Source organism: Saccopteryx bilineata, chromosome 11, assembly GCF_036850765.1.
Source record: "Saccopteryx bilineata isolate mSacBil1 chromosome 11, mSacBil1_pri_phased_curated, whole genome shotgun sequence".
NCBI classification, from domain to species: Eukaryota; Metazoa; Chordata; class Mammalia; order Chiroptera; family Emballonuridae; genus Saccopteryx; species Saccopteryx bilineata.
Genome location: NC_089500.1, coordinates 34,552,441 through 34,566,633, shown reverse-complemented (window position 1 = coordinate 34,566,633; position 14,193 = coordinate 34,552,441). Strand labels below are relative to the sequence as shown.

The window sequence follows — 14,193 nt, the reverse complement described above, 5'->3', positions numbered from 1 at the left end:
TAATAATGATGTGTTAATAAAAATAGTGGTATTTCCATAATGAAATGGTATAATAGAGTAACTATATTAATTTTTATATCTGGGCACATGCCACGAACCAGGGCAGCTAGTAATTCCAGGTCCCGAGTGGGAACAGTGCGGAATTAAGAAAATACGGGGTCGGAGGGCCCTGTAATTGCTGCTGGCAAGAACAAAGCATGCTCAAAACCCTCATCTTGGCCCTGGCTGGTTGGCTCAGTGGTAGAGCATCGGCCTGGCGTGCAGGAGTACTGGGTTCAATTCCTGGCCAGGGCACAGAGGAGAAGCACCCATCTGCTTCTCCACCCCTCCCTCTCTCCTTCCTCTCTGTCTCTCTCTTCCCCTCCTGCAGCCAAGGCTCCATTGGAGCAAAGATGGCCCAGGTGCTGAGGATGGCTCTATGGCCTCTGCTTCAGGCGCTAGAATGGCTCTGTATGCAACAGAGCAACATCCCAGATGGGTGGAGCATCGCCCCCTAGTGGGCATGCCGGGTGGATCACGGTCAAGTGCATGTGGAAGTCTGTCTGACTGGCTCCCCGTTTCCAACTACAGAAAAATACAAAAACAAACAAAGAAAAACCCTCATCTTGCTTTATTTATTGGGCAAAGTGAGCCATTAGCAAATCAATGAGATCTTTAATCATGTTTCCAAGGCAACCCAAGAATTTTACCAAGTGCAGAAAACCCCCACCATACATATCATCTTAACTGTACACCAAATAAAGGATAGAAGAAACTTGCCTCCAGTCTTTCTGGGGAAAATGAAGGGTAGCGGCCCTGGCCGGGTTGGCTCAGCAGTAGAGCGTCGGCCTAGCGTGCGGAGGATCCGGGTTCGATTCCCGGCCAGGGCACACAGGAGAAGCGCCCATTTGCTTCTCCACCCCTCCGCCGCGCCTTCCTCTCTGTCTCTCTCTTCCCCTCCCGCAGCCAAGGCTCCATTGGAGCAAGGATGGCCCGGGCGCTGGGGATGGCTCTGTGGCCTCTGCCCCAGGCGCTACAGTGGCTCTGGTCGCAACATGGAGACGCCCAGGATGGGCAGAGCATCGCCCCCTGGTGGGCAGAGCGGCGCCCCTGGTGGGCGTGCCGGGTGGATCTTGGTCGGGTGCATGCGGGAGTCTGTCTGACTGTCTCTCCCTGTTTCCAGCTTCAGAAAAATGAAAAGAAAAAAAAAAAAAAAGAAAGAAAATGAAGGGTAGTGTAAATAATCCAGCACTACAGTTTAACAGCCTTTTGCAACCTTATCAGGCAAGTGAGGTGGGGGGTTGGGCAGACTGTCAGTTACAGCCAATTCCCTATACCGCTGTCCCACAAAAATCTATACTCCAAAAACCCTGTTGGTTTTTTGGTCCCCAACAGGCACATATTTCTCTGGAATACCATAGGGTGCACCTAGAAATCTTCTAGGGTGCACCAGTGCGCCCTGGTGCACACTTTGAGAACCACTGCTCTAGGGGATGGCCTTTCAACATCAATTGAATATCTCCTCTGCAGACTTATAGGCTTATGCAGGTCATCTGGTGGAAGGAAGAACCTTTCTTCTAGGACGTGCAAAAGATTTCATTCTAAAGGAAACCATTATCTTAGCCAAGTGATTAGATGACTTGCAAATTGTTTTTCTAAAAGAAGAGAATTACACATACACACATGGATATATATGCATGCATGCACACACACACATATATGTATAGATAATCTAGATATAGATAAGGATATTTGGTTATACACATATATATGTTTATATGTATTTTTTAATGAGACTATAGTCGGCTCCCATAATAAATAGGTTTAAAATAAATTCTAGCATATCAGGGAATATTTATAGTAAAAAAAACTATGTAACCATATTTTGTAAATATAAGCTATATTTATTGGATGCAATTTTTTTTTTTTGTATTTTTCTGAAGCTAGAAACGGGGAGAGACAGTTAGAGAGACTCCCGCATGCGCCCGACCGGGATCCACCCGGCACGCCCACCAGGGGGTGACGCTCTGCCCACCTGGGGGCGATGCTCTGCCCCTCCGGGGCATCGCTCTGCTGCGACCAGAGCCACTCTAGTGCCTGGGACAAAGGCCAAGGAGCCATCCCCAGTGCCTGGGCCATCTTTGCTCCAGTGGAGCCTCGCTGTAGAAGGGGAAGAGAGAGACAGAGAGGAAGGAGAGGGGAGGGGTGGAGAAGCAGATGGGCGCTTCTCCTGTGTGCTCTGACCGGGAATCAAACCCGGGATTTCTGCACGCCAGGCCGATGCTCTACCACTGAGCCAACCAACCAGCCAGGGCCACAATTTTTATTAGTTATTAAGTTATCTTATAATCTTTTGTTTTCAAAGCCCTTTGCAATTTACATGCAAATCTCATTTTAATACTCAAATGTTGCTATGTGCTTCTCCTGCTCACTCCTCTGCCCCGGGAACTTCATTCCAGTAAAGAATTATGCCTGGCATCATCCTGCATATGGTAGAATGTCACCTCCCACATCCTTTCATACTGAATTTCATTCCTGCTGATTTTGCAATAGTATGATTCCCCAAAGCAACAAGTAGTAGGGGAAAAAAGGAGTCAGCTCAGCTTAGAAGAGAAGCTTTAAAATTCTTTAATAACAATGATGATATAAAAAGCCTTCCACTTTTATATTGAAATGTTGACTTGTTTTGGTAATATTTTTTCTCTGAGATTTGCCTTTTGACACATTAGCTTAATTTCATGCATATTTTTTCAATTAAATGGAGGGAGAATAGAAATAATGTATTTTCCTCCCCCCCGCCTTTAACATTCATATAATTCCAGATAGTAGTCTTAATTACAATTTTATAATGACAATCTCTAATTTTTAATAAGAGTTGTTATGCACACTTTTATTTTCACACAGTTAAAAAAGGAATGTCAAGTAATTGTTTCAAGGAGTGTGCTTTGAAACCAAGGTTGTTTAAATATGAAGGCAAAAGCTTATGACATCATCCTTTACATGTTTTCACTATTTTATATATTTTGAATATTTAGTTCTTGCAATGTACTGAAAATTATTCCATGTCCAGATCTTAGGAATTTTTATTCATTTATTCAACAGGAATAGAGTATCTAGCATGTGAAAATTATTGTGCTAGATTTTTCTCCTTTGTCCTGACAATGATATTTTTATGACACTTAATGCATCATTTCGGACTATATTCTGGAGAACACTTATTCCATTAGATAATTATACTTTTTTTTGAGAGGACTATAAGTTTAAAACATTTGGGGAATACTGAATGATAAGTATATTCTTAGGAGCTTAAAATAAATTCTAGCATACCAGAAAATATTTGAAGAAAACTAATCATGTTTAGTAAGTATAGGCTATATTTATTGAATTCTACAATCATTTTCCTTTTAGATAGGTTGCCCATTAAAATTAAAATTACATATTAAAATTCTTGTTTCGCAAAGCACAGTTTGAGAAATACTGTCTTATTGAAATTTTAGAACATTAAAAAAGTATTGGCCAAATATAGTGTTGGTTCTATTTCCCTTACTAATGTTGTCTCTCTCAGCCACCTTTTCTTTTTATGCCTAACTTTATGCTTTCAAAATTACTTTTTCCATTATAGAAAAACTTGAGTCACACTCTGAGTTTAAAGTATGCAAGGGTCAGTGATACCAGTTTATATAGTTCATCTGCTCATCGCTCTCTTGCTATTGCATATGACTCCTAGGTTGACTTTGCTCTAAATACCCCTCTTGGTTTTTTTCATTGGACACAACAGCTAACATAGTGTATTGCACAAAGTGTTGGCCTAAATAATTCCACACTGATGGGTAGATATAAGCACATACACAATACAGATTATCTTCTGGAAACACTTTCTTTCCTTGCATCTATGATGCTGTTTGATTCATTTTTGTTCCTATCTCTGATTGCTTTTGCTTAGTATTCCTAACAGTATTAATTTTTTCTTCCTGTCTCTTCTAAGTTGGGGTTCCCTGGGAATCTTCTTTAAGGCATTCTCTCCTTTGGCAATTCTTCCTGTGTGCTATCATCCATATCCATGTTTTCAAGGATACCTTCTATGCTAATAATTCCTAATTTTCTGTGTTCACTTCTGTTGTCACTGTGAAGCTTCTTGCCCCGTCTGGGTTACTGATTAGACCTTCTTCACTTGGATGCCTTCAAGATACCCTTATATTAGTGTATCCAAAGAAAAAACCATCATTTCTTTGTCCAAAGCACTGTTGTTTCTTGTGTCTTTTCTTGTCCTGATGTCTGCTGCCAGCATCTAGCCGATTATACCAGCCTTATTCCTGGGAATCATCTTTCATGCCTTTATTGTTTTCACTGTGCCCACACATGCTCACTCAGCCCCATCAATTCTGCTTCCTATACCTCTCTTGAATAATATGTATCTTTACTGTCACTGCCTGAACAAAGTTTTTTATCGTTTGTCCCTTGGCTTTTTCTTGATGCTTCTTGACAGGAACCCATGTCTGTAATCTTGCCTATGTCCAGGGCATCCTCAGTACATGCAGAAAGATATCTAAGACATCTACTTGGAATTATAATCAACATTTCAACCTTAATTGATTCAAAACCAAACCTCCTCCTCCCTTAGTCCTCTCCATTTTAATAACTAGCAATTTCATAATTTTTTATTTAATTTATTTGGGTGACATTGTTTCACACTACACAGGTTTCAATGTACAATTCAACAAAACATCATCTGCACGCTGCATCATGTACTCCTTGCCCAAAACAAAGTCTCTTTCCATCCCCATTTGCCTCCCCTTTGCCTTAATTGCAAAGGCCAAAGTCTTTGATAGCATCCTTGTTTGCTCTCTTTCTCTCATAGTGCAAATCCAATCCACCATCAAATCCTGTTGGCTCAACTTTCAGAGTCTAATCAGAACCCAAACGTTTCTTAGCACCTGCACTGCTGTCACCCTGGTCCAGACTATTATCATCGTTTTCCTGGAGTTTTGCAGTAACCACACACTTATGTATCTGGTAAATCTTTATCTTCTAAAACACTGTAGTAGCTACTGGGCACACTGAAGAACTGCATGACTGTTAAGCTGATCTGAATTGAGATGTGATATAAAAATACACAGGGGATATTGAATAATTAGTATACAAAAAGAATGAAAAAAATACCTCGTTAACAATATTTTATATTGATTATATGTTGAAACAACATTTTGTATAGATTGAGTTATAAGTAGATTAGAGTTAATTTCCCATTTCATTTTACTGTTTCAATGTGATTACTAGAAAAATTAAAATCACATGTTTGGCTCACATTGCTATCGCTTTCAGGCAGTACTACTCTAGAGTCTTCTTTAAATGCAGATGGCAGAGCAATCCTATGAAAAGTCAGATCTTTTCAGTTGTCAGGCCCAAGTTCTCCGGAGGCTTCCCACCTAACTCAAAAGGGTGGGGGTAGCCAGTCTTTCCATTGGGCTACGAGGCCTGGAATGGTCCTGTCCCCTCCACTCCTGTCCTTTCCACTCTCTAAGGTCCTTCCAGCTCTTAGGGCCTCCTTGCATGCCCCGGCTGAGGGCCTCTGCCTTCCTATGCCTTCCTTCACTCAGCCCACTCTTCCCCAGATGGCTGCACACCTCACTACTCCCCCCCCTTTCAGGTGTCTGCTCCAATGTCCCGTATCAACAGTGAGCATTAGCAGCCCATCCTGACCATTATGATGTCTAAAGCCGCAGTCTGCTTACCTTCACACACTCAGCATGAACCTTTCATCATGTTTTGGCTTCGTTTTGAATGGCTAGGTCCTCATCATTTGTAGAATGAAGTCCAGATTGCTGAGCCATCTAGGTGTCCTGTTGTTACTGAGTCATATTCTAACTCTCCAGCATGCTTCTCACTGTTCCTCTCTAAGCAACCCACATGCCATGCATTCTGAATCTCTCTCAAGAAACCCAAGATAGGGAAAACGTGGTTAAGAATATGGTAGAGGGCATGACCTGTGACCTGTGGTGGCGCAGTAGATAAAGCATTGACCTGGAACACTGAGGTCACCGGTTCGAAACTCTGCACTTGTCTGGTCAAGGCATATATGTGAGTTGATGCTTCCTGCTTCTCCCCTCTTTCTCTCTGTCTCTCTCTTTCTCTCTCTCTCTCACTCATTCTCTCTTCTCTAAAAAATGAATAAATAGATAAAATGAATTTAAAAAAGAATATAGTAGAGGGTTATAGGATTTTATTAAATGTAGTTATATTCTTGTACAAAATTAACATTTATTAAACTTCAAACATTAGTGGTATGCAAGTAACAACAACATTTTAACCCTTTGAATTCCACTGATATTCAGCCCATAAAATATATATTAATATACTTGTGGAGACAGGGACTACTCAGAGACCACCTGGAGTGCACTGAGGGGTGAAGAGAAGAACATCTCACAATTCCTTATACACGTTTTCCTGAGAGAGCCCTGACCCTCAGTCCATATGGGTATTTATTGATACACACAAAACAGAAGCAGAAACAAGAATGAGGAAGTCCGAAAGCAGAGAAGAGAATGAGCAGAAGAGAATGAAGAAGTCAGGAAGGGGAACTTCTTTAGAGCAGATTAAAGGCCAAGGGAGTAGCTCAAATGTCCCCACCTATTGATTAATCAGAATTGGTAATTCTATTCCTCTAGTGCTGTGTTCAGCACAGTACTGAGTTCAGTACTTTTGTCAGTAAAGCCACTGTGGCCATTGCCTCAGGGCACTGATCTCTGTCTCTGTTTTAAGTTCCTATTCAGGGCCTCTACATATACTCAATACTAAAGGCAAATGATACACTGACCAATAGTTTACATTTTTGTAAAGGGATCTCTAAATAAGTTTCCCTTTACTAATATTTATTTTTCTCTTTAGTCATCAGTATGATCAGAGGTTTTCTGATCTAAGAGAAAACATAACTTAATAATAGCTTAGTTAGACATTTTACTATAAGAGAGAAAGGGGAGTTTTTAGAATGAACATTTCTATTGTGGGTAATCAGAAAAACAAGAATTTATAGCTCGGTGATAAATAAATAAATAAATAAATAAATAAATAAACCTTTCAGAAATGTTTATTGTTCCAGCTCATTACATTAAAATCTTATGTCTTTTGGACAGTATTTCTTAAAGCCATAAAATTAATAGTGTATTTGAAAAGTTTTATTGGCATGTGTTTCCTAAGTCTAATTTAGCCCTAGTGTTTAATTGTTCTGTCTCATGCAGGCTGCAAATCTGGCTGTTAATATTATTTTGTTTTGTTTTGTTTTAAAAGACAAACATTTTCCTCCAGGGCTAGCTTACTTATTCTTGAATGTGTTTATTTTACACTGCCTTGCATTTTCATGTGCTAAAATCTCGAGACTCTGTCAGAGCTAATCCAGAACTGGTATTTCTTTGTGTCTTAAAATTATGCTGAAATTTCCATTAATAATCATGCCCTTGGTCTGGCAGAATGCACAAAACAAATCCTACTTATCAGCTGCTGTAGTTAAATTTCAAACCTTTCACCACACAAAGCAAGGACAATAAACATCTATTGAGTACTTGCAATATGGCATTGCATGAATGACAGAGGATTAGAAGGCACCATACATATCCTTAAATGCAGAAAAGTCTAACCTTTTCCTCCATGCGTTATATAAATGCACTGCGTAGCAAACAAATTTCCTTTACCTCTTCAGGGAACTTGCCTTTTATACCCATCTATTGAAAATCTGTGCATGAATACCTCTTCCCTTTTAGTCTTCCTAAGTGGATTTGCTTTTATTCAAGGCTCCCAAACCACAAAAACAAATACTCAGAGTCAATATTCACAGAAAATTTTAGACTTCCTAGAGGCATATCATTCAATTGGTCTCTCTTCTCATCCTATTGTTTGCTAGACAAGATTCTTGATAAGAGCCCTTGTTACATCTAGAAGAGGGGTTTCTGTAGGTATTGAGTGTATAAAGGACAGGAGTGCTGTTAAACATCCTACAATGCACAGGATATGTTCTCTAGTGCCAAAGCTAGAAACCCTGCCCTAGCAGAAATGATGCCCCCTGGAAACATGAACTTCTACTCCCACATAGTCTAGAGCTGTGGAGACAAGGCGTGCATAGTCTGCCAGTGGTTCCCCAGATGTGATGGTACAAACATTCATTCATTCCATGCCTGAATCCAAGACTCAGGTGGCATCTATTGGTTTAGTGTCTATACCACATTCCAGAGAACCATATCCTAGAATCATCCAATCAGAAGGTGGGAAGGCTGGGACATTTTTGTACTCATATCTTGGGGTGGTGGTAAGGCCATAAGGTGGGACACTGGCAGGGTAATATAATTGTGCATTACAGCTGTGTTGGACTCTAGTAGGTGGAAGAGATGTACATAGATCAGAAGTATGTGCTGTATGTAGAATATATTCAGAATACAAGGGTAGAAGCTTTTTCTTTACTGCCACCATACTGCGAACACCCATACAAGTGTCAGGTACATAGGTTCATATGAGTGACTTAATAAGAATCTGTTGAATACAGGTGGAATAATTGAGTAAGTAAACAATCAATGAACAAATGAAATTGTGCTGAAATTTTTCAAGTGCATTGAATATTTTAGTGTTTCTTAGATGAAGAAACTTAGAATGAAACTAAGATGAATATTTTTTTAGATGAAGAAATACAGGATCTCAAATCTGTGGCTTTCTGTAGATGTCATGATAGCAGAATTTGGTATATCTCACTCATGTTCCCATGGTCTCCCTTTTCTGGATTTGGCTGACCATTATACAGTTTAGAATAGTTAGTACAACTTTTATTTTTAGATCCGGTGTTCTCCTCTGCTCCTAAGTAGTGGTTTAGGTGACACATTCATGAAGGCATTATTTGAGTTAAATTTTAAAATAGGGATAGTGTGTCTGATGTGTATAAAAGACTACAAACAAACTGAAACATGGAGATAAGAAATCTATGAGTACATTTTCAGATAACGGTGACTAGTTCAAGCTTAGAATATGTGAAGCAGGCCCTGGCCGGTTGGCTCAGTGGTAGAGCGTCGGCCTGGCGTGCAGAAGTCCCGGGTTCAATTCCCGGCCAGGGCACACAGGAGAAGCGCCCATCTGCTTCTCCACCCCTCCCCCTCTCCTTCCTCTCTGTCTCTCTCTTCCCCTCCCGCAGCCGAGGCTCCATCGCAGCAAAGATGGCCCGGGCGCTGGGGATGGCTCCTTGGCCTCTGCCCCAGGCGCTAGAGTGGCTCTGGTTGAGGCAAAGCGACGCCCCGGAGGGGCAGAGCATCGCCCCCTGGTGGGCAGAGCGGCACCCCCTGGTGGGCGTGCCAGGTGGATCCGGGTCAGGCGCATACGGGAGTCTGTCTGTCTCTCCCCGTTTCTAGTTTCGAAAAAATACAAAAAAAAATATGTGAAGCATGCATATAGGATTAAGGGGACATTTTAAATATATATATTGGAGCTATAGTTTGCCGGGCCTTTGCCTAGCAGGCTAAAATAAAACATCCTTACACCTTCATAAACAGTCCAGTTACTGATTTTCCATGATGCCGTGCCTCTACCAAACAGCTCACACTCTCTGGCAGTAGACTCTGTGCGTTATCCCTGAAACCATTCTGTCTAAATCTGTCCTTCTCCCAAGACCCTGCACCAGTGTCAGCCCTGGCCTCAGTTCTCCCTGACCATTTGTGTCAGGTATACATCTTTCCCTGCCTTTATTTTTTGCACTTCTTAATTTCCACCTATCTAACGCTGGCATTATCTAACTTTTTATGTGTTTTCGTCTTAATTTCCACCTATCTAATGCTAGCATTATCTAACTTTTTTTTTTTTTTTTTCTGAAGGGGAAACAGGGAGAGACAGTCAGACAGACTCCCGCATGCGCCCGACCGGGATCCACCCGGCACGCCCACCAGGGGCACCGCTCTGCCCACCAGGGGGCGATGCTCTGCCCATCCTGGGCGTCGCCATGTTGCGACCAGAGCCACTGTAGCGCCTGGGGCAGAGGCCACAGAGCCATCCCCAGCGCCCGAGCCATCTTTGCTCCAATGGAGCCTTGGCTGCGGGAGGGGAAGAGAGAGACAGAGAGGGAAAGCGCGGCGGAGGGGTGGAGAAGCAAATGGGCGCTTCTCCTGTGTGCCCTGGCCGGGAATCGAACCCGGGTCCTCCGCACGCTAGGCCGACGCTCTACCGCTGAGCCAACCAGCCAGGGCGCATTATCTAACTTTCTATGTGTTTTATCTTCCCTCCTCAAGTACATAAGAAGCCAGCCAAGGACGCGACTAACTCTTTCTATCCCCTATCTTAGCAAGCACAGTACATGCACAAAGGAAATGCAGTAAAAGGAGTGCAGAGTTGAAAGCATCCAGTCTGATGATGATTACTTGGGTCTCTTGTATACATGAGTTTAAGAAATCAGTATATTTGAGGGGAAAGGTTAGGAGCATATAGTTGCACATGTTTTAGTCCTTGTTATATATCTGGTTTTGTGTGTATCCAAAGGAGGCGGGGTAGAGGGATATGTACGATAGTGAGGGTGTACTTGTTTTAATATATTTCAGAACTTTTTGTTGTCCAAACCTCTGACAGTAAAAGGATCCAAGCGATCAGACCGAATTTTTTAGTTTTCACACATTTTAGAAGATTTCATTTAAAAAACCTAATCAAAAGATGTAAACATATATTGATGTTCCATTAGGTACAATTTAAGGCATATTAGAAAAATAACATATAAAACTTATTTTGACTAAACCACACACATTTGTTATACTCACCACCAATAATGGAAATGCCTAATAAGAATTTCCTTTAAATTGGTATATTTTGTTATTGGACAGTCACTGTGAACAGTGCACTTTTCATACTAGGAGAGCCGTCTCTGGTTGGTTTCCTTTTCTCTCTTCCTTCTACCTGCACTTTCTCTCTCTCTCTCTCTTTCTCTCTCTCTCTCTCTCTCTCTCTCACACACACACACACACACACACCCTCATTTTTTTTGCTTCTTTCCTGCATACTTTTGCTTTGAATTATTCTTAACGTAATCTTGTTTTTGTTGGCTTATTTTCTAGATGGGAAGCGATGGAATTTTACGCCTCAGTACTTCAGCTCTAAATAACGAATTCTTTGCATATGCAGCACAGGGATGGAAACAGCGACTGGCGGAAGGTAACTTCTACTTCCTATTACTATTTGATATAATTGAGCACACATGCTGTACTGAGCTTTGTGCCTTTCTCTGCTTTCCAAGTCTTTTTACCACCCCCCCCATTAAGTGTACTTTAATTGAGTAAAAATTCACATTTTATTCCAAATGACTTCTCCAATTCTTTTGTTATACTTGACATTTTTGATATCTGATATTTTTGAAGAAAGCATGATGTTCTCTGGAGTGGAATAAAATTTTTGATATAGCAAGATTTTGGGGAGAGTGTTAATTTTCAGTACTTGTACGACGCATTATATATTCTATCAATGACCTGAGGTATAAAGAATCTTCTTTTAATCCTTTCTTCCTTTGAAGCCACCACTTCACCTTATCTTTCTTTTAGTCACCAAGCTTCTTAAAAGACGAAAACATACCCAATGCTACTACAGTATACCCTTTCTCCCTCTCAGATTGGGTGTGACCCCACTATACACAACTGAAGTAACCCCTTCGAGGAAACGCTGATGGCGCTCTAACTGAAGAGTTCGAGTCCCTCCGTAACCCCTCCATTTCATGTTCCTGCTCCAATTTCTCATTTGCTTGTTATCCTATTCGATTGGAAACCATCTACTGTAGATATGCATAATATATTTACAGTTTCTTTCTAAAGCTACATTTCTGACAGCCATTTCTCAGCTTCCTTCAGGATTTCCTACCCTTTCATTGGAAGGTAAAGGTTAATGTCTCTACCATTCTCTTCCCTGGTGTTTTCTTTTCTAACTTATTCATATTCTCTAAGCAGCCTCAATACCTTGGTATTGGCTATGGCCCATATCAGGGTCTCAAACTCAACTCAGCATGTGGGCCGCAGAGCAAGATCACAGCCGTTCGGCGGGCTGCACTAGGTCTACAAAAGGCAACTGTTACACAACACTTCTCACTGCAGTTGAAAACAAAAAAAAAATCAGTACAACAAGCACAATCGTACATGCAGTTTACTCAGTGTCACAAAACGACCAGAAACTGTAGTTCTCATCACAACTGCTGTTAACTAAGCTAATATCTAGCTAGGATGCTAGAGAAATGAAAAATACAAGTAGGCCCCTAGGCTTACTTAATTTTATCCAAAATATTTTGAACTTCGTGGATTAGTCTGCGGGCCACACAAAATTGTTCGGCAGGCCGCATGCGGCCCGCGGGCCGCGAGTTTGAGACCCCTGGCCCATATGCTGAATACATCAACTCTGCCTCTCACTCCTCTGTCCTGTCCCTCTGTGTCCTATTCCAGATGCACACATGATCTCCCTAGCTGATATTAGGCACTTAAAACCAAAATGCCCATGTTAAACTCACTCTCTTTCCTTTGCTGTCTATTCTTCATCCTGCCTTCTCGAGGTTAAGATCACCACTCTGTCCTCACTGCTCCTCACTTTGAAACTTGATTGTGTTTTGGTGGTGTCTCCTTCTCCTCAGCTCCTTCTGGCCATGAAGTGTGAATTGTGCTGAGCCTGCAGCCTCTTCTCAGCCCCACCGCTACTGGTCTGGCTGTAATTTCTGTCTCTTACTTAGGACAGTAGGCTTTTAGGTGAAGTCCTTCAGTTTCTCGACCCTATCTCGAACTGCTTATTTGGCCATATCTATCCCTCACTAACCACCATCAGGACCTCCCTCTGTGTCTTAAAGGAAAAATTCAGAACTCTCTTTAGAGCATGCATTGGGTAATTAGCCTCAGCCTATCTTTTCTATTTTATTTCATCCTATGTTATATTCACAGTTGGCTACTAAAAAGAACATAAATACACATATTCATATCTCTGTGCCTTCTGAATTAATTACTTTATTAAAGCTTAATCATCCCCCAGAAGCTAACTCAAGAATCATTTCCTATACGTGGCCTTCTGTAATTGATATAGGCAGAATTAAGTGCTTTCCCTCCTATACTTTCACTACATTTATCCCATATAGGGCTTTTGACATTATATTGTCATCAGCTGTGTGCCTGTCCTCTCACCAGACCAACTTCATTCAGGACACTGAATACAGTAGTACATACTCTTTCACTCACAGCTCTGAGCAGGCAACGCATTTGCTAAATGTTGGAGCTTTCATCCATGACTAAATTACTATTTAAGTGATGTCATAAAAAGAGAAGCTGTAGAAATATTATCAGTGCTCAGCTTTTAGTTTTCAACATCCATAAAAATTTACTCAAATTAATGACATGTTTTCTTGATTAATTGGCAAAGGATATGACCATTTGACTCAATATATGAGCATTTTCTTTCCAGGAGAGTTTACTCCAGAAATGCAATTGCGGATAAGGCAAGAAATTGAGAAGGAAAAGAAAACAGAACCTTGGAAAGAAAAATTCTTTGAAAGGTTTTATGGAGAAAAGTAAGTGCTAGAGTGTTTTTTTCTCATTTCTCTCAGAAGGAAATGAAAATGTAATTCTCTGCTTCACATAGCACACTCATATGCTGTAAAACTTAATAAAGCTGTGATAAAAGGCAATAGTCCCTCAGTGTAAGAAATTGCAGGTAAAATTATAGTGGCGTATCAGCACTTAAATTTTTAAAAATGCATTTTCAAGGGTGTATAACTTGTCCATGAAAATTCATTTTGGACTGAAAACAGCGTGAAATCCTATAGAAGTCAATTTTGGCTTTCTTAACTGGATTTCAGTGAAAGAAATCTCCTGATTTTTATCCAAGTATTTTTTATTAATGAATACTTTAGACGTAAGTAGTTTTAGACACATTTAATTCTCACATTTTTCTAAAATGTTGAGCATGCATATATATTTGTTTAGTCTTTTTGGGAGGGAAGAGGTGTTATTACCCTTTGCCCATCTTCCTCTTTGGGTATAACCAGTTTTGAACTTATATTTAATTGTGTGTTTCTTTTTAAAATATTGCCAGCCACACAGAAGTGTGGCAGTGGCTGAACTAAATTAAAAGTATTTCTCCATTGCTTCATAGTCAGCAGGGAAATATTCTCACCTGCGCAGCATTAGAGTGTCAAGGTCAGTCAGATCCCGAAGAGAGGAAGAGGGACTAAGAAGCTGACAATGGACA

The 14,193-nt window shown here is 40.9% G+C and overlaps 1 protein-coding gene across 1 annotated transcript in view; it reads left to right on the top strand.

The window, feature by feature from the left end:
• ASXL3 (ASXL transcriptional regulator 3) overlaps window positions 1–14,193 on the top strand; it is a 191,991-nt gene that overhangs the window by 164,836 nt on the left and 12,962 nt on the right. Inside the window, exons 10-11 of the mRNA XM_066247319.1 lie at window positions 11,043–11,139; window positions 13,408–13,513. Coding sequence (XP_066103416.1) covers window positions 11,043–11,139; window positions 13,408–13,513 — 203 coding nt within the window. The remainder of the gene's footprint in view (window positions 1–11,042; window positions 11,140–13,407; window positions 13,514–14,193) is intronic.